Below are 21,783 nucleotides of genomic sequence, written 5' to 3'. Positions count from 1 at the left end.
TAACTTTAGCTTTGCATAAAGCTTTCATACCTTAATAAAGCTGCCCAGTCACCTACTTCTTCAACCTTCATCTTCACTGGTGTTTTACCACCTGCTGCTTCAGGGTTTTTGTGTGTTTGTATCTTCTCACAAGACAGAAACAAGATCTCAGAAACCCATTCCTGTTACACTGCCCTATTCATCTTTAGCTAAAACTTTTTCCCAGCTTCTCCCACTCTCCAACACTGAGAGACACATTCACTTCAGCTGAACTTATTTTCCTGCTTTTGCATCCTTTCTTGTAAAAAAAAAAAAAAAAAAAAAAAAAATTCTAAAACCTCAAGGTATTAGCTGGTGGAAGAAAACAGGAAAAATTTCCATCTGAAAATGTCAAAAAACTATTTTGGATAATTTTTCTGGTTGCTCTTTGGGCTCATTGGAGAATTTTTTAGGTCCAGGATGCAAATTCTTGTGGATGCAATAGTGGAATTTAAATCCATGTCTCTCACCTGAAGATCAATTGTTCCAGCCACCTACAAGGCAATGGCTAAAAGTTCAGGGAGTTATTCTGGTTATAAGGCAGGAAAATGCTGAAATTTAACATAAATCTAAAGTCATAGTCCTGTCTTCCCTACAAGGAGCCAGAGAGGAAGGGAAGGAGCAAAGCCTCACCTTTCTGCACACCTGCAGGTATCTCCTTCTCCCCTGGACAAGTCATAGCTCGAGGTTTCCCTGCACTGCAGATTTAAAGAAGTCACAGACCCTTAAAATGTGCAGTGGTGGGCAACAACACCTGCTGGGAAATCCTCAGAAAGTTTGAGAAGCCCAAACATCACTGTAGAGAGAATAAAGCACAGAGAGGATTTTAAAAATCCACAGGCTCCCCCATGCACTTTGAAGAGAGAGTTCTCAGATTTGCAAGGGCTGCAAGCAGTCCTCAATATTCTTATTACAACTGAAATACTATCACCCCACACTCCTTTATCTCCCAGGAAAGCCCAGAATGACTGCATGAGTCATGACTTAACAGACACACAAAAAGGATCCATTTTAGTTCAGCTATGACTCTGATGTTCATATAAATGCTATTTAAAATGCTTCCAACACAGGCATGAAAATGAAAAATCAACCAGCAACAAACTCCTGCAAAAATGTTTCCACTCTTCTCTCTGGAGAACAAACACATGTTCGTGTTTTGGGGACAAAGCAAAGCAATCATTAGAACATTTCCATTCAAAAGGAAATAGATAAACAACTTAACCATTTATTTGACTGCATTGTATTTAGACAGCTTGTACATTTCATAACCCCACTGTTTTTGTTCTCATCAAAAAGGATAAAGGGACAGAAGAATATAATCCACTCGAAACAGCAGTCCAGTATTTTGAGATACACTTGATATTTTCAGAGATGCCCACCTGACACCTGAACTCCAATATAGGTTGTAATGTTTATACAAGACCTGACAGTTTTTCTTAACACAGCACCCAGTCTTGCAGTGCCCTGAAAAATAGTTGGTGAAGTTCTACGCAATGCCAATTAGATGATGCCTACTTCCCTTGAAGATGTTGAACCTGATGGATTCTGAAATAAAAGAACACCCAACGATATAATGCAAACACCCACACTGACATGTCAGCCAACAGCAATACTGGGGCAAATTTAACACAGGAGTGACTGACTCCTTAGATTGAGGGGGGAGGACTGTGTTTTAGCAACAGACATGAGAAATAACCAACTTTTCTTTTGAAAACCTGTTGTCATCTCTTTACAAAAAGAAAAATCCCAAGCAACAGCAAGAACAAATCTGTTCCTTTCAATGTGAACCAACATCTACAGCTTCAGTCTCTTCCTGTGTGTTACACAGCAGCACGAGCAGAACCCTTCTGGCGACGTGCTCTTTGGCAAGGAAGGGGCACCTATTTTGCTCAGCGTTCTCAGAGCGTGCATGGCGACGACTGCTTCTTACAACAGACAAACAGAATTGTATTTGAAGTGTGCTCAGCACTGCTTTTGTCAAGTGCCTTCATCAAAAGCGATTCCAGACCACTTCTAAGTCAGCTTTTGAATCTGAAGACACCCGTGGCTTAAATATTAACCCATAGAAAACTTGCCTGTCTGGCTTTTCCGTTTTTTAAAGCATCAGCAGACACACAAGATAGCCTGGTTTGCAGTTTGTGATACAAGTCCAACAGCTGCTGACAAGGTCTGAAACCTCCTGGATCTGTCTCCTTAGTTCAAGCAAGCCAGAGAAGTCACCACCGCAACACCTTTGAGAGAAATCTGGGGGATCTCTTCCGACTGACTTAACACCATCAACGTCTTAAGCCTGAACGAAACCTCCTGAAAAGCTGCCCCAGAACAACTGGCAAACCTGAGGGATAACGTGGGCAAAAGGTTTTATGGTGCCACGAGGCAGCAGTGGCAACACATGGGCTTTCTGCTGGACTCGAACGTGTCCTCTCAATAAGGCTCGGGCACCATTTTAAATGAGTTTTCTTTACTGGGGGGAACAAACCCCCTGGAAAGCACAAATGTCGTCTACAAGCAGAAAACTCAGAAGGGCCAATTTCCATTAAAAATCTTTATTTTTCAAATACAACTCATAATTTGTACATGGTAAGAAATGCCCATCACCATGTGCAATCGGTCTGTGCAAAATAAGGCTTTCCTTAAAATCCAGTTTTCCTGCACAGGGCCTTTTCCAAATGATACTGGAGGTAGGGGTTTTGTTGGTTTTGTTTTTAAATGTACAGTAATTAGCAAAAACAAAAACAAAAGCCCATGACTCAAACCAAACCCTAAAAAAAAAAAAAAAAAAAAAAAAAGTGTAGTAAGGCAAACCTGAAGAATATGCTCAACTACAGAAGAGCGGATTCACTGAGAGTTCATCCTTTTTCACAGATTTCATAGGGTCTTCCACAAGTCAGCTAATACTCCTGTTTTTTTTTTTTAACCCCTCACAGTGAAAAAAAAAAAAAAACAAACTGATTTAGACCTGGGCTATATAATCACACTGAACAAGGTAAGCCTAGACACTGTAATTACTGAAAAAAATTGATGGGTATTGGTAAAAACCTATGTAAGCCCAATTAAAGAAGGGGAAAAGAATAAAACAGAGGAAAACAGAGCAAGAGTGAATGTGAGAAAGAGGGAGAAAGAGAGAGAAAAGTCCTTCCCCGCTGCTTTGATTTTGAAGGGAAAAAAATCCCCCAATAAATTAGCTCATGGAAGTTTAGAGAAAATGAGAGCAGCTGAAAAATGGATACAATACACCTTGAAATTTATTTCCAAGACCAAGAACCAAAGATTGAAGCATTTTAGAACACCGAAGAAAAGCAATCTGAGAGAAAAAAAAAAATTGTTCCAACTATCTTAAAATAGCTGTTTTTCAGAGCTTCTAGCAATAATTTGATTAAATAAAATCATACCAATTTACATTAATTTTCTATATCTTCTTTTAAAAGTCCCTCGCTCTTTTAACGAAAAAAGTGCATCCAAAACCAGCAGAGATTTCCTGGTGGCATCAGGTTCTCTTTTAGCAGCTACTCCAGGTTTTCAAAATAGCTTACACTTCTTGCTATAAGAAAAGAAGGGCCTTCCAAAACCCTCGTTTGGGAGAAGTATCCAAATTATAAAAATCTGAAATAATTTATTATCAAAACCAGAATTTAAATAAAAGCAGAAATTGTTCTTGCAAAGACAATTGAAGAAAGTAAAAGAATAAAAGCATGCACTCCAAACTGAGAGGTGAAGACAATTATACTTATCTATACAGGCACTGGCAGACGCAATTTAATTGTTACTGTTACTCATTGTAACACACACCCCACCCTACAATACATTTTTTTTCATTCACTAATCACTGAGGTACCAATATTTAAGAATGGAAAAATTCAATATTGAAAAATAAAACCTAAAATTGAAGCCTTTTCCCAGAAAACTATGGCAATTTTTTTTTTTTTTTTGTATGAAATGTTAGTATACTTATAGAATTTTACAATCTACATTGGCTTTTTTTGTGTTTTTTTTTCTGGAACCAAAAGTCGCGTTGTTCCACGTACAGGTTCTCTGATAAAATGTTCACTGTGTGTGTGTAATACAGTCAGTAGACTTGTAAATGAATGAACATATCTTGGCTATAAACTGGCACATCCTCCTGGTACCAAAAGGAACTGGGAAGCCTGAAAGGCTCGGGTTTAATTCAGAACAAACGCGCCATGCCAAAGTGCAACGAGTATGTGCGACACTCAATGAGACACTGACAGAAAGAGCTGCGTGGGGATTACCAGGTCCTCCTGCAAAGCAATTCTCTGCAAATTGCATTGCATGCAAGGGACAACTCTGCTGCTGGGGCGTCAGTTGCTCAATGGGGTGGTCTCTCCTAACGCAGCCACAGTTTCAGGCGCAGTGCATCGACTCCGTTTAAATAGTATCTGAACAGCCTCTTGTCTCGCACAAACCCGAGGTTTTCATAAAGTTTCAAAGCAGACTTATTTGTGATTTCTGTTTCCAATACAACCTTTAAAGAAAAAAAAAGAAAGAAGAGTCGTATTGTGTTAGAGCAGTTGCAATTACATGGCTGTTGAAACAATCTCAAAGTTTTTATTTTAAAGTTAATTTATTAGCGATGAGTGGAATTAATTTCTTCTTGTCCTGGTTTATTCAAACAATCCCTCCCTATTCCCACCATTTAAAAAAAAAAAAAATAGCAGTTAGCCAACAATTGCAATTGTAAACAAGTTTCATTCACATAAAGATTGTCTTTGCTGTAAAGAGTATTTCAACTCATTACCTAATAGTTTGGGAAAAAACAAATAGCTAGGAAAACACCAAACAAAATACCAAAGAACCCCCCCAGCACCACCACCACCCCACCTCCTAAAAATCAAACACACACACACACATACAAAAAACAACTCCCAAAAAACCCCAAACACAACCTATCAAACAGTTGGTCAGGGTCCAAAACATACTTGGAATTTTGAATGAGCCACTGAACTTTTGCATGTCACAAGAACTTGGCACATGAGGTTTTCTTTAGTCATTTAATATCTTTGACCTCTAATTAATTGATTTAGACATAATACAGGCTCCAGCTTTCTACAATTATCTGTCAAACCCCATGTTTGCAACAAATATTTGTGCTCAGCAAGTATACCAAGCTCAAACCAGAGTGCAGACCTGGAAGAAAAAGCAGCTTTTTCTTTTTCCCCTGGGTTGATAGGACCCTAGCTGCAGAAGACCTCTCACTAACAGCTCAGACCAGACCTGAGTGTAAGAGGAATCCAGATTAAGCAAAGACTCAAAATTGTCCCAAATGTCTCAAGCACAGGCAAGCATTAACCAGAAGTTAACTGCAGAACTGCTGAAGTGTGTTCCTCTGAACTGTTTTCCCCTCTTTTCTCTGAAGGCACAGAACAGAGCTCAGCCATAGCTGGTAAACTCTGTGCCCCCTCCACACAAGAATTTCTTCAAAAATAAAAGTTTTGCCTCTTTACTGTTGCCCAACTCGATTGTTTAAGGATTCTGCTACTGAGGACAGATGGTGGTTGTGCAAGACCACAGGCTGAACTGATAAGCTGACTAGACTGCATACAGTCCCATGACAATGTAGGTTCAGATATTAAACAAGAGCCAATGGACACTGTAGGACCATACAATGAAAATACAGCCTAAGCAATTTCTGCAGCAAACCAGAGCTCACGGCTGGAGCTAAGTCCACTAAGGGCTATTTCTAAACCAGCACTTGATACCCAATGTGTAGTTAAAATTATAGACATAAAACTGTCCAAATGAAAAAAAAAAAAAAAAGTCACCTACTCCACCTCAAAGCCTTTTTCTTCCAATAAAAAGCAGGGAAACTGGTTAACATCCTTTCCACTCCCCCCAAACCAGGAACAAAATATCACCCTGTATTTGTAGAGCAGTTTAAGTCAATCTACTTTATGAATCTAAGACCCCACTGCCTTCAGGCACACATTTCCTTCCTCACCTCTTCTGCCAGTTCACCAGCCCTGTTGCTGAGCTACTTCTAAAAGCAACCTGTTAGGAAACCCTTTGCACTTCTCTCCACTGGGTTTGGTTTCTGCAGTCTGAGGAGCAGATAAGCCAGTGTAAAAGAGAGACGCAGCCAGCAGCTAGCCTGGTCACCTTCCATAGGATTTAAAAATCCATTTCATGTACATATTTGACCATTACTCAAGTTTCAAGCCGCTCTAACCACATTCCAATGGATAATTCCTCCTACACTTCTCAGTGTAAGAATGTTGAAAGAATAGTAAACCTGGGGCTAACAACCCAATGAAAAACGTAAGATTTAGGAGTCATTTGTTTTCTGAAAAGGAACTAAGAGTCACACATTAAAATATTAATACTCTGAGTTCTTAAATTACAGCAGAACAGTCTGTTGTACCTGTGCACTTAAGACAACCTAATTAAATTCTTAGTCTTACATCAAGAATTAGAGGTTGAATTTCTCTAGCTGACACCTCACAGAATACTACTACCAAGTCTTGTGACTTGATCAAGTATTCTCAATATCCTTAACCCACTGAAAGGGATAACTATTAATTTATAACAAATTATGGAAGCACAATAGTTTTCCTGGGGAAAAACTGTGCTAGTTCCTATACAATTATGCACACCATACAGCTTCTTAATTCAAATTCAAACAAAGCATTATGCTAAAGAGGAAATCTGACCCACGTAAATCCACAGGGCAGGAGACTATTTTTTGAATTCTTAGCTACAAAAGGTATTCACTCTCAGAGAAGTTTAGCAACCTGGCAGAGTGATAGAACAAGTCTGTATTTAACTGCAAGCTCAAAGACCTTTCAATGCTCAAAGACTTGTAACGCTGCAGATCACTGAATTTAAGGGAGTGGTTAAAGTTGAAATTCAGGTTTGTTGGAATCCCACCACCTGAGTGAATGCTCATCTTGAAAGCAAATGCAAGAGATTTGCTCTGGTATTTCTACAGAAGGCTCAGCACAATAAAACTTAATTCCCTGATCTCAACATAACGTGCTGATCTCAAAGACACGTTTCTATCACCTAAACAGGCACCGCGGTCGTATTCTAGCCAAGTTTCATTAGCTTCATTTTGTGAAAGATTCCTCTCTTCCTGTGTGAGATTTTCAGTCAAGTGCCAGACCTTCCATCATTATATCTATTTCTGGTCTCCCAGGGTCTATTTTGTTGCACACATATGCCTGTTAAATCCTCTAATAAACACAACCACATCCTCCCCTGGAGACCAGCGAAGGTCTGACTGGCTTTAACAGCATTTTCTGCACAAGTTGCAGATTTCTGAAGGCTGTTACTTTCTCCATGCCTTAAATTTCATAAACCTAACATTTTATCTCAACCATCTAACTTTAACTGGGTTTAGAAGCAAGAAAACTTCTACAGTTTTCAGTACAGTGAGAGTGGAGTGCAATGTTTCTTGATACTATGTTTTCATAAACCAAAGAAAAATAACAAGGTCAAAGCCTTCCTGCTTCTTCAGTTCAAACTGCACTCAAGTTTAGAAACCAAGTCATAGAATGAAGGCAGCCAAATCAAACAAATGGAGAATGTTCTGAGGCTGCCATTCTTACAAGTCTGGCACATCAGACTCCAGTTATGGCTGCATGTCCAGTGTCCTTCATCAGTATAACTGCCTTAATTTTTAAAGAAAAGCAGCACTCAAAATATAATACTTAATCTACAAATTGTTTAAAGTATTAAGAAAAATCTAAGGTGTCAATAGCTTGACAATTTTGAATACAATTATATAAAAATATACACATTTAATGTTTTGCATTTGTGGCACTAAATTACAATGACTCACGTCCTGGTGTGGTCAAAAAATTCCACTTTAAATCATGCTATAAAGTTTCAGTGGAAATTCTCAAGAGAAGCTGCAACTCCTTTTCACATGCTACATTTTGCTAAAAAAGCTTTAAAAATCCCACTTACTACTTATTTTGATTAGTTACCAGCTGCATGGTACATTATTTTAGTAACACAAAATGAATGCATTACAGTCATTGCTTACAGATGGAAAACCTACATATGAATGAACAACTCCTGTCTTCTAATTGTCATTAAGGGACGTCATAGTCCCACAGGCAGGTCTTAAGCAGTACAATTATTGGAAACTGCTTGTCAGTACAAGTGAGGCAAATGTGCAGAACCCAGACAGACACCCAGCTTGCTGGGGTTAGCACATACTTTCCTCATTTACACTGGAAGAAAAATCTCTTCATAACTTTGGAGCTGGGAGTAAAACTATTCACATGATTTATTTCCATAGTTCACATTCTCTGTGCAACCAGCCCATAAAGTTATTCTAAATCACTCTGACCTATTGGAAATTCAGGCCATTATAATCTTGAAAATCTTCATTACCCCCAATATTAGAATTCATTAACATCAAATGCCTGAGAAAGTCACCAACGTAAAACAAAAATAAAATAACCCCCAGAGATCCCTCAAGTTTTGTAATGCTATATCCAGACACTCCAGCTTAAAGCATGCTGTCAAGTACTTTGTTCAGGCTTGAAGGTTATTTCTAGTTCAGCCACCCACCCCCAACATCAGATCACTTCCCTCGTTTCTATTCTAATGTAGGCCATGGCCAGCTCCACAGCCAGCTCCTCCCCTCCACACAGATTCCAGCCCAGCCAATTCACTTCTTCACTTACACCACAGCTTCCTCAAGCCAGGAAACAACTCCTGGCTGGAAGGATATTGCTTCTCAGCTTTGAAGCATGGCATCGAGCATAAAGCAGCTCTTAGGCTGCCAGCTGACCACAGAAGCTTGCACTGTAAATCACCTGTTTCAAAGACCTGGCTGAGTTTATTCCCACCACAAGAGCTTACAGAAAAAAAATAAATAAATAAATAAATAAAAATTATCCTTACTCATTAAAACATTGCAGCCTATTTTGAAATGCCAGCACACTGGTAGTGATTTTTTAAGATTTTCATCTATGGTGTCATATAAATCCTTTATTTTGCAGGACTCAACGTTGATACCTTCAAAAGTCCAGTCTAGGGTGCTTTGAAAAGTGACACACCATATGAAGCATTTATCAGATTATATGCCACAAATTCCTAAAATTAAGTACATTTACTGCATCTGTTCCATAATTTGATTGAGGTGAAGAGTTTCCAAACAGCCTTCAGAAATTTTTCATGACCCCACAGCTGTGTATACATGTTTACAATCCTATTCCAAGCAAGTTTCAGAAAAGAGCTTTTTTTTTTTTTTAATTGCAGTTCATCTTAAGTCAAGTAGCAGCATCTTTTTATTGTCATCATGCTTCTGATTTCATGAAGAGATGTAGAAGAATATCTTAAGAGCAGCAGAGATGACTAAACTATTTACAGACTTCATGAAGACAAACTGCTGTGCTGTATCACTTCATGTTTGATCAGCTCTAGGCAGCAAGCAGACAGGCAGTGACCATTCTGCCAACCATGGCTGTAAAAACCCAGTGTAGAAAGTCAGGAACATGACTCTGCTTGCATTCCATGATGCACATACATAACAAGTCCCCATTTCAAAATTCCAGACCAGCATGAGGCTCAGCTGATGCAAAAAGCCCCCAAGAAGCAGGGGATAATTAGTTCAGAATCATCATCCCACAAACACGGTTACACAGTTTCCAAAGTGGAACTGAAACCTGGCAGCACTGATCCAGCACACACTTGGAGGAGCCTGAATTGTAGCACCTTTGATTAAGATGGATGGCAACAGCCTTTGAAAAATGAATGTCCTCTGCACTTGGTACAAAGCCTTTATACAGCACCATAGATGGTAAATCTGGGACTAAGACTTAATGAGGTCTCACTGCAGACTAGCCTGCAACCCTTATCACATTTATTTCATTTTTACAAAGATAAAAAACAGTCAGAACTGCTCTTGGACTAATATTACAGGGGTAGGAAAAAAGACAGACACAGGAGAGATCATTATGCACATACCTGTTAGACAGTCCAATTTAGAAATGAAATTACATGAGAAGCAGCACACATACATTCAGAAATCATATGGTAATTACTTCAACCCTGGTAGCTGGAGCAGAAATATCCACTTCTACTACTGACTAACAACAGCAGGCAATTCACTTCTCTGCATCTCAGTTCTCCCACTGCAATGTGAACTGGCAGTGCAATACTATTCCACAATTATTTTTTAATCTTTTAACATCTTGATTGCTCTAGAAATGGCAAATGAGTTCAAGATCATAGTGGAAAGCAACAGAAAAGAAAAAAAAACCACAAAGAATCCCCCCCTTTTTTATTAGTGCAATGTAGCAAGGAATAAAACAGATTAAAGCGACACATATTTCATATGATGACAGAAGCAACAAGATGAAACAGAGAACTTAAAGAATTACAGAACTGCCAGGCTGCCCAAGTACAACACAAATTGGAGAGGGAGGTGGAAAGACACCAATAAACAGAGGCATGAGGGAATCTATCTGAAGGGAAGAACAAACATCTTGAGCAGTGAATGGAGTCAGAACAGATGCCAGAGATGCTGCTAGAGGCATAACAACATGTGGAAAAATAAACAGAGTGTGTGCCAGAAGTCCGGAGACAAAACCTGCAGTTCTGCGTAAGAAGCTCGACCACACTGCAGCAGGACAGCTGAGAAGCAGCTGAAACAAGGTGATGGGGAGATCAAAGGATCCTTAACTATGACACACTGAAATGACACAGTGCTCACGTATCAGGAACAAGCTAACAATTGCATTGTACCAAGGAGATGGAAGTTAAAGGGACAGAGAACTGGATTAAGAAGGATGGATGTAGGGAGAGATCCCCACAGGTTAAACATGGCACATAAAGACACTTAATTGCTCTACATATATAGAAAAGAATAGGGACTGTAATCTGGCAAAAGGCAAGACTAATAACACACAGGCCAGAGAAAATGTGACAGTGATTGAGTCACTTTCCTTCCAAGTTCTCCTTGACATGCTAAATCAGAGTTCTGCCAGTGCCACATAGCACAGCTACCCACTGTCAGAACAGCCTGGTGACTTGCTGTAATAAAGCCCATTCTGCAATCCTGCAGCACGTCCTGTTCCAGTGTCTGGGGCTCTCCTGAAAGCAGGGCAGTGTTGCACACAATAGGCAAGGTACACTGGGCGGGAGCACCTTACACTAGAGTCCTTGGAGGAAAAGGTGACTGTGACTGAAGGCTGAGGCAGCTTTGCCAAGTAAAACAAAACCTGAAACACTGAATTTGAGCACTTAGAAGGATTGTCTGAATTTCTTAATATTTGTGCCACAGGGTTTTTTTTGAGGTTATTTTCCCTTTTATACTAAAAAAAGGCAGCTTCTTACCAACCCACTTCCCACCTAAAAAAAGTCCTGTGGAAGAAAAACCTGCAAAATGAATCCACATGTAGGAGAAAGCAAACCATTTACATTAGGAAAGTTTTGGATTAGAAAAATCTTACCTCATCACAATCTCCTTCAACCATAGCATAAATAGCTTTCTTAACCAAGTTTGTACCTGAAATATAGATTTCAGTAAGTGTCAAGAGTTGCAGTGCAAATGGTGATAGTTTATATATTACTAACGTGAGCTACCTACATGACATGACACCTAGGGAAAGCAAGGAGGAAAGAAAGAAACAAACAAAAAGCTGCAGTCAAGTTGCAGTTTCCATTTAGAACATGAAAATAATCCGTGCAGTTATCCAGAGACTCAGCTTGAGTGCAAGATTCTTCTAACACAAGGATATTAGAAACAGGCTTCTAAGTTTAACATAGTGTTATATATAGCCCTCCAAGATGTGATTCATTCCTTTTTGTTGAATTTAAAGTCAAATCTGCTGGCATGTACTTGAAGGACATTCATCTTCCAAGGGAATTTCCTCTTACTAAAACAAATACTTCTATTAGCAACAGAACTTATGAAACCACTTTTCTTGGGGCTCACTCCCATTGGGATCTGCTAGTATCTAATAATATGGTTGAAGCCCATCCCTTCCCCTCAGTCAAGCATTCATTTAATTCTTCATCATTATTTTTGATCTATTTCCCAACAGTTCTACAAATGTAATATCCCTACCTGTCTGTAGAATTGGGGTGAAATTGAAAGTTGATTTCAAAGTTATTAGTGGAAAAAACTGCTGTTCAATGAAATTGCATAAATCTCACTTCCATAAGAAGGCTAAGGAAAAGGAAAAAAAAACCCCAAGGAATCTAAAGAATGTTTTAAAGTATTCTCAAAGCTTTAATCAATTCAGATTTTCACTGAACGTACGACAGAACTGTACTACATTTAAAACAGATCTTCAGATTAACAGCATACTTTGAGGTACAGCAAGGTGGCAAACGTAGGGAAGAGTCAACATACAGAATGCTAAAGTAAGGAGGGCTTTAAATACAAATTCTAAATTAATGAACTGACTAAAGCCAGGGAAAAATCCTGCAGAAAGCTTCATAACAACAGCATTAGTTCTTATCTACTTAGGAATCTAAGCACCTGCAATTAAATTATGGCAAGCTCCTTCATGACTCAGCTAAAAGGCAAGGAGAGACAGTGATTTCTCAGTATTCTCTTCCCTCTGCTCCACTACAGAAACCAACAATGGCTTCTGAATTGTACTGGAGGAAAAAAAAAAAATCCACACATGCTTGAATAGTCACGATAATACGCTGTACTTCAAGTTTTTTTGAGTTTCTTTTTTGTTGTTGTTGTTGGAGAGTAGACCAAACAATGGTAGCATTCTGCAATGTATCACCACATTTTTCCACTGCAAGTAATTTTCTTTTTCTTTCAAAAGTATGAGCTGTTCAGCATGAACGAGTGGTGAAGCACATTTTTAGGCTTTAAAGCTGACATCTAAGTGAAAAATGTCACAAACTGCAGTTTCACAATCATCAACACGCACAAAAAAAAATAAATTCCATAAGAACAGATCTTTAATTAAGCCAGGTAGGATAACTGGTGTTAAAATGAAAATCCCTTCATCAGGGCAAAACTGATTAACGAGGGAGGGCAAACTCCCTGCCAAGAGTAAATTCTTTTATCATGTAACTTCCCAGCAAAACAGATCTTCAGCTCAGTCATTCAAGTAGCAATACACAACTACTTTTCTTCACTTATTAACACAATGGTGAGCTACAGACGTTCTCCCCAACAACCAATATATGCATAATTCATAGGAGAAAGCCAAGGGATAAGTTCAGTGAAAAAAAGACAGAATGAACACAACAGAAACACAGTGATGAGGGCACATATGAAAATTCAAAGCATCTCCCCCTGCTGCAATCTGACAGTGGGAACCGGCAGAGGAAAGGGGCTGCTGATTGCCTTTCTTTTTAGCTTTATCATATCCCAGATGTAAAACTCATAGGGCACTGCAGGTTCTTTCAACAAAATAAAAAGGCCACAGGGGAGCTTGTGTGGTCGAGTAAAGCAGGGATGACAGACAAACCTCCACGAGTTCAGTTTTGCTTAAATCTTTATGACAGCTACAGTTATCCCACTACTGGATTTAAGTAAGAAGTAACAAAAAAAAGGCTATTCTTACCAATTCCTTTTCTTCTGTATTTGGAATCCACTGCTAACATGGCTATATAACCTCTGCGGAACATCTTTTTGTGCATATCCAGCTTGCAGACGATGGCACCTACACACTCCTCACCTACCATGGCCTTAAAGACAAACATACACGTAGGCATTCTCAGTTTGTGATCTACAGTGCTACCAAAAAGTAGTAAACCAGTTCATTAATTGAAACAGCCACACAAAATTTGTTTGCATAAAGCTATAAAAAAAAACAACTAAAGTTTTAAAACTTCTCCAAAAGTATAAATAACATTAAAGTACTCGTTTCTTTATTGCATTCCAATAAAGTTACAATTGTCCTGGAGAGATCCACGTTATTACTCCACAGTCTACAGGCAAGAACAGGTGTGAGAGAAAAGGGGAGGGGGGAAAAAACCAACACAAAGATGAGGTTAAGGCATAAATCACCCTTTCACACGAGCTGCTGCAGAGGAACATAACTCCACTCCTGTTTCATAGTGATCTGAATTCTCACGTACAAGGGCTGTGGTAGATAACACACTTAATTTTTGCCTGGTTTTAATATCAATACCACAAAGGATCAGAAAAAGTGTTGCTGTGCTTAATCTTTAGAAACTGTCATTTTCAGTCATATGAAAACCCAAGAACAAATGGAAAAGCACGCTGTTAATTGCACACATTTTAACAGTTCTGATATTTCATTTGTTGAGAGCTACACACTGACAGTCAATCCCAACGGTATCGGCACAAAGAGCGTGGTTAAGGAGATGCAGTTACTCTGAAATATGGAGAAAAAGACCTCGAAAAGAACCCACCTCCTCCCCAAACACTTATCAAACCACTTGCAAAACTGCTGTGTTCACCAAAATTTTACCATGAAATAGATGAGAGTGTAGGAAAAAACAAGTCCTATGCTAACTGAAGGATTAGGCAGCCTGAGGACTAATGGCATAACCTGTAGCAGTGAAAGCGAACGGTGCTGCGGAGCAGGACAGCGTCCAAGGGGAGAATGAATTACTGGTCATTCAGGAAAGACTGACAGACATGAAAAAAAACTCCATATTGTCCATCTGGGTGTATAAATGGATTCAGAGACTGTGACAGGCCTGGATCTGCAGGGGGGGACTCGCCTCGGGCTCCAGTGTAGCCATGAACCGGGGAGAGCAGCACGAGTGGCACAAGCGCTGCTGGAGAATCCAAACTGACACCAGTCAGACACGCCAGGTGAAAAGCACTCACCAGAGCTGGCACCGCCAGGCCTCAGAGCATACCACCTCAGAAGCCAAAGCTCGCTGTGTACAGAGTCTCCACGTGCTCCAAGCATTCACAACTTGTAGGCTGAGACCCCACAGACAGAAGAGTCATTCAAGCAGATCGCATCACAGGAAGACACACAGGTTTTTGTTTTTTTTTTCCTCCTCTCCCCAAGAAAAATGTCTTTTAACACCTCTCCCCAGAGAGTGGGTTATTAACCAAGTTAGCTGTCAACCAGGACCTGTATCAAAGGTGAAACAAAGCAGCCCAAAACATACGAGCTGCAGTTCCAAGGCTCTATGATCAGTGTGATCCTACCATCCATAATGTAGTTCATCAGGCAAACAGAATTATAGCTAAGTTTTAATTTGGCAGGAAAATACATTTTTAGCTGTATCCAAGAACAACCCTGAACGATCTAAACAAGTGTTTTCTAAACCAAGGAACAAAACCTGTTGCATGACCTAAATGGACTGAAACAGCCTCTAAGCAGTCTTCCATTCCTTCTAACACACAGTTTATGCCATAGAAAGAAAAGCTGTATTTACACTACTAAAATTCTGTATGCAAAGCCTTGGCCCAAGGCAAGTTTTGTATCTCACCTCAGACCTGAGAAACCCAGGGAGTTAAATAAAGAGTATCCCCAAACAGACTGTTCAAAACACTGCTATAATTATGCAGAGTACCTAGATGTAATCTTATATCTCACTACAAAAAAAAAAAAGCAAACCACAAACTAGCATGTTATAGTTATGCTTTGCCCTGAAGTGAACACGTGCAAACTGCTGATCCTAACAGTCCTGCAGAAATTTAAGATACACTTTTTACACACTTCAAGAGGGGTGACATTCTAAACACTGTGCATCTGTGCTCTTTCTTGTTCAGGGCACTTTTTGGAAAAGTTGTGTTCATGAATCATATATTTAAAATGCTAAATGAACAGCAAAGAATTTTGTTTCAGTGATCAAAGAAGCAAATACCCACTGGTTTTACCACTGCTGCCAGAGAGCTGAATAAAGTATGACTTTGTTACTAGTTCCCCAAACATTTAGATCTGTTCCTCTGTCTTCAGGCAGGTAAGTCTGCCAGTTGATCTACAGTTGTTCCACTTACAGAGGGAATGCTGCATTTCCACCTCAATTTTGAGGGGTTTTGTTGCCTTTCCTCTACTTTCTCCTTCTCTCCAACCTTACCTAAAGCTGGAAATAAATCCCAAATGTGATGTAAAACCTGGTAATTTAACTCCCTGCAGAAGTCTGAACTGTGAAAATAAAAAACGGATTGAAATAGGGAGAGTGGAGAGGAGCAAGAAAAAAAAATAGTTCCCACACAACACCATTTATGAAAAGACATTAAGGGCTAAATTTTCTTTTCAGGTTTTTGGGCATACTTCTAAACATACAAGTTCCTACAAATAGAATTCAGCCCAAGTTACTATTATATATTATAAACCCACAGAGTACTGCAAGGTTTACTTCAGTTGTAAGTCATTAGCAGGATTAACACACAGGAATTCAAATCCAGTATTTGCATCAACTTTGTTCTTAGGAATAAGTTTAAATGTTTAAAGCAAACTAGATTTTAATATCTTCATATTGAGACCACGTATTCCGAGAAGAGTTAGCACAGAAACATCTGTAAATCTGCAAATACATCACTTTTCACAGAATAAACAATTGGAATTAATTTCATTAGCAGAGATGGCATTAAGTCTGCCGGCCACAGTCTGAGTCTGCATTTAATACCCAGATCTTGTGACATTTGTTCCAATTTAAAGAAGATTATAATGAGCTGCTAGCCCCTGAAAGAGAAACATTTTGCCATTCAAATAGAGCAGAACCTGTGCTACTGCAGCATAGCTTCCTTTTCACACAGGCACCAAAATCCACCCCAAAGCATCGCAGGAAGAGCTCCCTGTGAATCCTCTGGCTCACAGACAGCGATGGTGTTGCTGGATGCTGTTAGAAGACACATTTAGGCTAATGGTTTTAACCAAAAGTCTGGCAGTGCAGCCAGAGCCCTTTACAACACCAGGCAAATCACTAAGTCGCCGTTTCCACCCGGTGAAACTGGACCTGGGTGATTCCCTCCCGTGCCAGGGCACTGCCAGAGCAACCCTGCTGGCTGCTGTTACCTCCTCGGGGTCATCCTGCATCCAGTGAAGCCTTCCCAGAGCCCAGAGCAGCACAGCAAGCCTGCATCTGCAACCATGGCCGCTCCAAAGAAGAAGCCCCAATCCAGAGAGTTTGCAAATTGGGAATGGATGTTCCAGAGTTTCTTCCTACGCCTGCCACGAGGCAAGGAAGACTTCCCAGACAGTGTCCTAACTTTTCTGGTTCTTCTTTTACGCCCCAAGTTTACCACAGAAGAAAAACTGTAAGATGATGTCTTACAGGTCTTAATTTCCACACAAAGTATGCTTGGACTCTTGAATAAACCTCAATTAAACAAAAAGGGGGAAAGTATTAGTATAAAACAAGATCCTAACTGCAGTCATCTAGGATTTACAATGCATCTAAAACCACTTACATGGAATGAACAGGTTATTTTTAAACTTCTGAAAGTTTAAATTATCAATGCTGCTATAGCTAGCAAAGTTAACTACTCCATAAAAGCAGAGATTTTTCCAGATTTTTCTTAAAAGGCAGCGGAGTGGTGCAGTACTGGGAATTATAGAAGTTACAACACTCAGCCAGGACTCTGCTTTCATTACGTCCTGTCTTACCCAAACTTTGGCACAGAAGGTGCTTTCCTAAGCTCACCTCTCCCACGCTGAAGTCTTTTGAAAATTTTTCTGGAATATTTAATGAATCGTTTCTAAATGAAGTTTTAGAACTTTAACACTGCTAAGACTAGAAGCTGGAAAAACGCTTTAAAAGGAAGCTCCAGCTTTCCAAATGCATTTAGAATCCATATGGGGAGAGAGCTGTAGTGATGCTTCAAAATGCTTCACATGATGCAAAGGGTAATCACTCCTCTGCCAAAAAAATGACACAGGAAGGGGGTATTGTAAGTCATCTGAAGAGAAACTGGGCTGACAGAGCTCCTGGGAATGAGTAAAAACACAGTGTAAACTGCTCTGCCAATGTCAGGTGAAACCCCAGTTTGAGCAGACACTTGCAGTTTGTGGAGGAGAAGGTGATTACCCTGCCAGAGTCTGGTCAGAGCACCAATGCGACAGTGTCATCCATCAGAACTGGTCACCAGGTATTCCCAGCTGGTTACCCCAAAGCCAGGAAGTTTGTTCATGTGGATGAAGTTGATGTTAAAATGAGCAGGTTTTGAAGGTTCCTAGTACCTCTAGGTCCTTTTAAAGTGGATCATGGACTTCTTTTTTGAGCGTACAGTTAGAAGTGATTGACACAGCACAGCATGCTAGTGACTGGTTAGGGTTGGTCCTGGGCCTTCCCTCCAGCTCTATATTCTCACCTCTTCCCTTGTACCCACACCAGTGCCCAGAGATCCTACTGTGAATATATCTGGAGCCCTAAACCAACAGAAACCTGACCCTAAAACACATACAGGCACACTTACAAATACAAGGTGGTGCTGGGAGGGCTCAATCTGAGGAACAAGCAGGTTGGCACAAGCCAGGAAGAGGTCAGCGAGAAAAAGCAAGCAGCCCTTTTGGCTCCTCCTGCCATTAGAGTGTAAGGTGCACCTTGGGAAGGAAAAACTCAGCAAGTTTCAAAGCCATGACATAATTCTCATCAGGAATAATGTTAATAGTGCCCCCAGAAAGCAGCTCTGCATTGTCAGGTATCCAAAATGCTAGATAGGAAAATTAGGGTGTTTAAGATGGCATACTAAATAAATGTCAGCAAGGGACAATCAAAAAGGGACAACTGCTGATAATTTATGGAAAATACTCATCCCATCTTCAATTTAAATGGCATTAGTGCTTTCCCCTGACAGGCTGAGAAAGGGAAGAGAGCCCAGGACAGTGCAGTGAAGGCAGGTGAGCATGCACTGGAAGATTTTAAAAATGGTGATGGTGAAATTCTGTAAAGGAACTGATTTAACCCCTAGAGATTTTTTTCAAATACAACTAAACTGCAGTCTAACCAAAATAACCTGAAAACAGAAAGGTGTGAGGCCACAAGGCATTAGAGACAAAAGACTGAGTGAGAGAAGACACTGCTTCTGTCCACCACCCTGACACTGGTCCTGCTAACTGGAATGTGCAGTCCCTGGCTGAAGAGAAATATTTTAAAAAGACTTATTAGGTAGAAGCAGTTCAGGAACCCATTAATGGCAGGAAAAAATTAAATTTTATAGAACAGAAAGCCTTCAAGGCAACCTCTGAAAAAACAAACCTGAAAAATACTAAAACTGGCCACGAAAAAAAAAAAAGGCCATCACATTTGACTCAGTATACTGCAAGACCTTCAAATTATTTAAGTAGATAACAGCCAGCTAGCTTTGGACATTCACAGCCACATATTCTTCTTTGCAGTTTTATGTACTTTACATTGCTCTAGCCTTCAAAAAAAAAAAAAAACAAACAGAAGGCAAATACACAGAGTTCCAGCCTTCAACAAGAATGGCAAATACAGAGTGTTCAAGCAAAGTTTTTTTCATTCTTCAAGGCTATTAAATAAAATAAATAAAATAATCTATCACTACAAAATAAGTTAGAGTCTTCTCCTGAAATGTTCTCTTATTATTTGAATGCACTCCTAAGAGATCATCTCTTTTAGTGCTCTGTCAAACAACTTGCCACTGCTCTTTCCATAACAAAGCTCTCAAGTTAATCCCTGCCAAAAAAAACAATAAAAGATATAAAGTCTACACAAATGCATGGTGATGGAACAGCATCCAACACTACCTTGGTGTCACCAGCTGTACACTTGATGCTGAAAGGACAGATATTCACGGCTCACAAGCATTTACTTTCAGCATGAGGTAAATCAGTCAGGCATGTAGCTTGGTGCTTGAAAAATCCCATTCTGCTCTGATCAGCATCCTTATGATGGCAACCCTGACTTTGCATCAAACAAGCTTTTCAAACATTCTTGTATTTCTATTTTGTTCCAGAGGTACTGCTTTGCTTAACTTCCTGTAATCCTACTGTAGTCCCTTCGTCAGGGTTTTCACAGGCATAGTTCTGAAATCCTCCTATAAATCATATAAATCCCACTATAAATTACACCAGCCCCTAAACCAGGAACATTCAGGAAGCTTGAGGCCAGCTGGATTCCATTAGCCTCACCCCCTGTACTCACACTCTATTAAAATTTTACAGGGATGCTCCTGAACTGAAGGCTGTCTTGGCTCTGGCTAAATCACACCTTTCAGGGAGGCATCCAGCCTTGATTAAAACATCAAGAGAGGAGAATTCATCGTTTACCTGAGCAAGGAAGTGCCATCTGCTCCCCTCAACCCTCTGTTTTCCAGCCCTAAGTTCTCCTACGAGTAAATCAAACACAGCTAAGCTCCCACCATCCACATGTGCTCCCCAGGCCAACTGAAACTCGGTTTCACATACCTGTGGGGGGTTTATCCTCCTAAAAGCATGCTTTGCAACCGAGATAAATTCTTCCACGAGAAATACTGAACACTTCAGACAGGGAGGCAGCTGAATCAAGTCTTGTCAGTAGTGTGGTGGGAAGAATGTAAGGCTAGTGATGTAATTCTAGTACCTACATCTATCAAGTCACCATCTAGATCTGGCCATGTAAAGCTAGTAATGACGTAAAACCTCATTAGCACAGCAAGACCATCTAGGAATCACAAGAGTTTCTGTGTGCTGCATACACTGTCACACCTGTAAGGGGCAATACAGGTGTGCTTGGCTTTCTCAAAGTAGGCTCACAGATCAAATAACCTGCAAAACCTTTCCCAGTGTCTCTCCAGGTATCACTCAACGTTGATATGCCACCCATGCTGAAGTCTTGTTCCAAACCCACTGTGCAAGAGCTGCTAAGCAGAGACACTAGTGGACTGAAGTACTTTCTTTTTGAAATACAAACATAGGACCTCGGACAGAATGATAAAATAAGCTACCAAAGGTCACAAAAGTCAATGTCAAACTCAAGATTAGAAGCCTTCAATTCCTGGATCCCAGTCCTGTGCTCAAACCCTTTTCCCACCACTTACAACACCTATGAAAAAATGTAGGGACTTTGTGTGTGTGGTTTACTCACACACACACAGGTCACAAGGGGACTTCATTAGAAAGACAGAGACTTCCAAAAAAAGCTTGGCCTTATCCACAAAAATATTATTAGAAGTATTTCCACAAATGCCAACCCTTTAAACCTCCCCTCCCCTGCCCCAAACCACTCCCAACTCCTGCCCTCCCTGCCCCCTCTGGCACTTACCAAAAAGCAAAGTTGTGGCCAGTTGTGGATAAAATACCTATATGTGTAAATGGAGTAGGGTTCAGACAGATCTTTGGTGATCAGTCTCATGATATCGGGCATCTGCAGCTCTGACTCATATCGGACGTATCGTATCGTTAGGTCCTCCTCGGGCTGAGAGTCCGTTCCCGAGCCTTTCAAACTGCAAGCTGCTGCTAAGGACCTGGAGAGTAGCAGCAGGGACTCCTCCTCCTCCCCTCCTTCATCCCCCTCCTCCTGCTCTTCCTCCTCCAAGCCAGTCCCTCCTGCCAGTCCATTGCGGGCTGCAGTCTTAGCAGCAGTCGTAGCTGTGGCAGCAGGCTGGCTCCTGTCCCCTCTCGCCGCTGCTGCTGCTGGGGGAGAAGGAGGAGGAGAGGGTGCAGTCCTTCCCTGGGGAGGGAGGTGGTTGGTGAGGGAGGGCGAGCACGGTGCCGTAGTCGGGGGCGATGACTGCTGCTGTCCGGAGCCCATTGTTTTGCTGGCTCGCTTGTTCTCCAGCCCCTCGGGGGCTGCCCCTGCCTCCGAGCCGAGGATCTTGCTCTTGAGGGAGGCCCGCAGGTGCCGCAGCTCGGGGCTGATGAGGCCGTTGAGCTGGTGGTTGTGGTGCGGGGGATGGTGGCGGTGGTGGTGGAGGCGGTGCTGCTGCTGCGGCCCCCCCTTGCC

General features: G+C 40.7%; 1 protein-coding gene across 1 annotated transcript; it reads right to left on the bottom strand.

Moving 5' to 3' along the window:
* Positions 1-3,255: 3,255 nt before the first annotated feature.
* NAA30 (N(alpha)-acetyltransferase 30, NatC catalytic subunit) lies at positions 3,256-21,777 on the bottom strand (the record flags this gene model as incomplete). The annotated part of the gene is made up of 4 exons (XM_008935221.1): positions 3,256-4,501; positions 11,442-11,497; positions 13,527-13,650; positions 21,103-21,777. Coding segments are annotated over 4 exons (993 nt in total), but the record flags the coding sequence as incomplete, so codon positions are not given.
* Positions 21,778-21,783: the final 6 nt, after the last annotated feature.

This window comes from Merops nubicus, unplaced genomic scaffold, assembly GCF_000691845.1.
Source record: "Merops nubicus isolate BGI_N331 unplaced genomic scaffold, ASM69184v1 scaffold5112, whole genome shotgun sequence".
Classification (NCBI taxonomy): domain Eukaryota; kingdom Metazoa; phylum Chordata; class Aves; order Coraciiformes; family Meropidae; genus Merops; species Merops nubicus.
The sequence above is the reverse complement of the archived record's forward strand: the minus strand, read 5'-3'. Positions and strand labels throughout refer to the sequence as shown.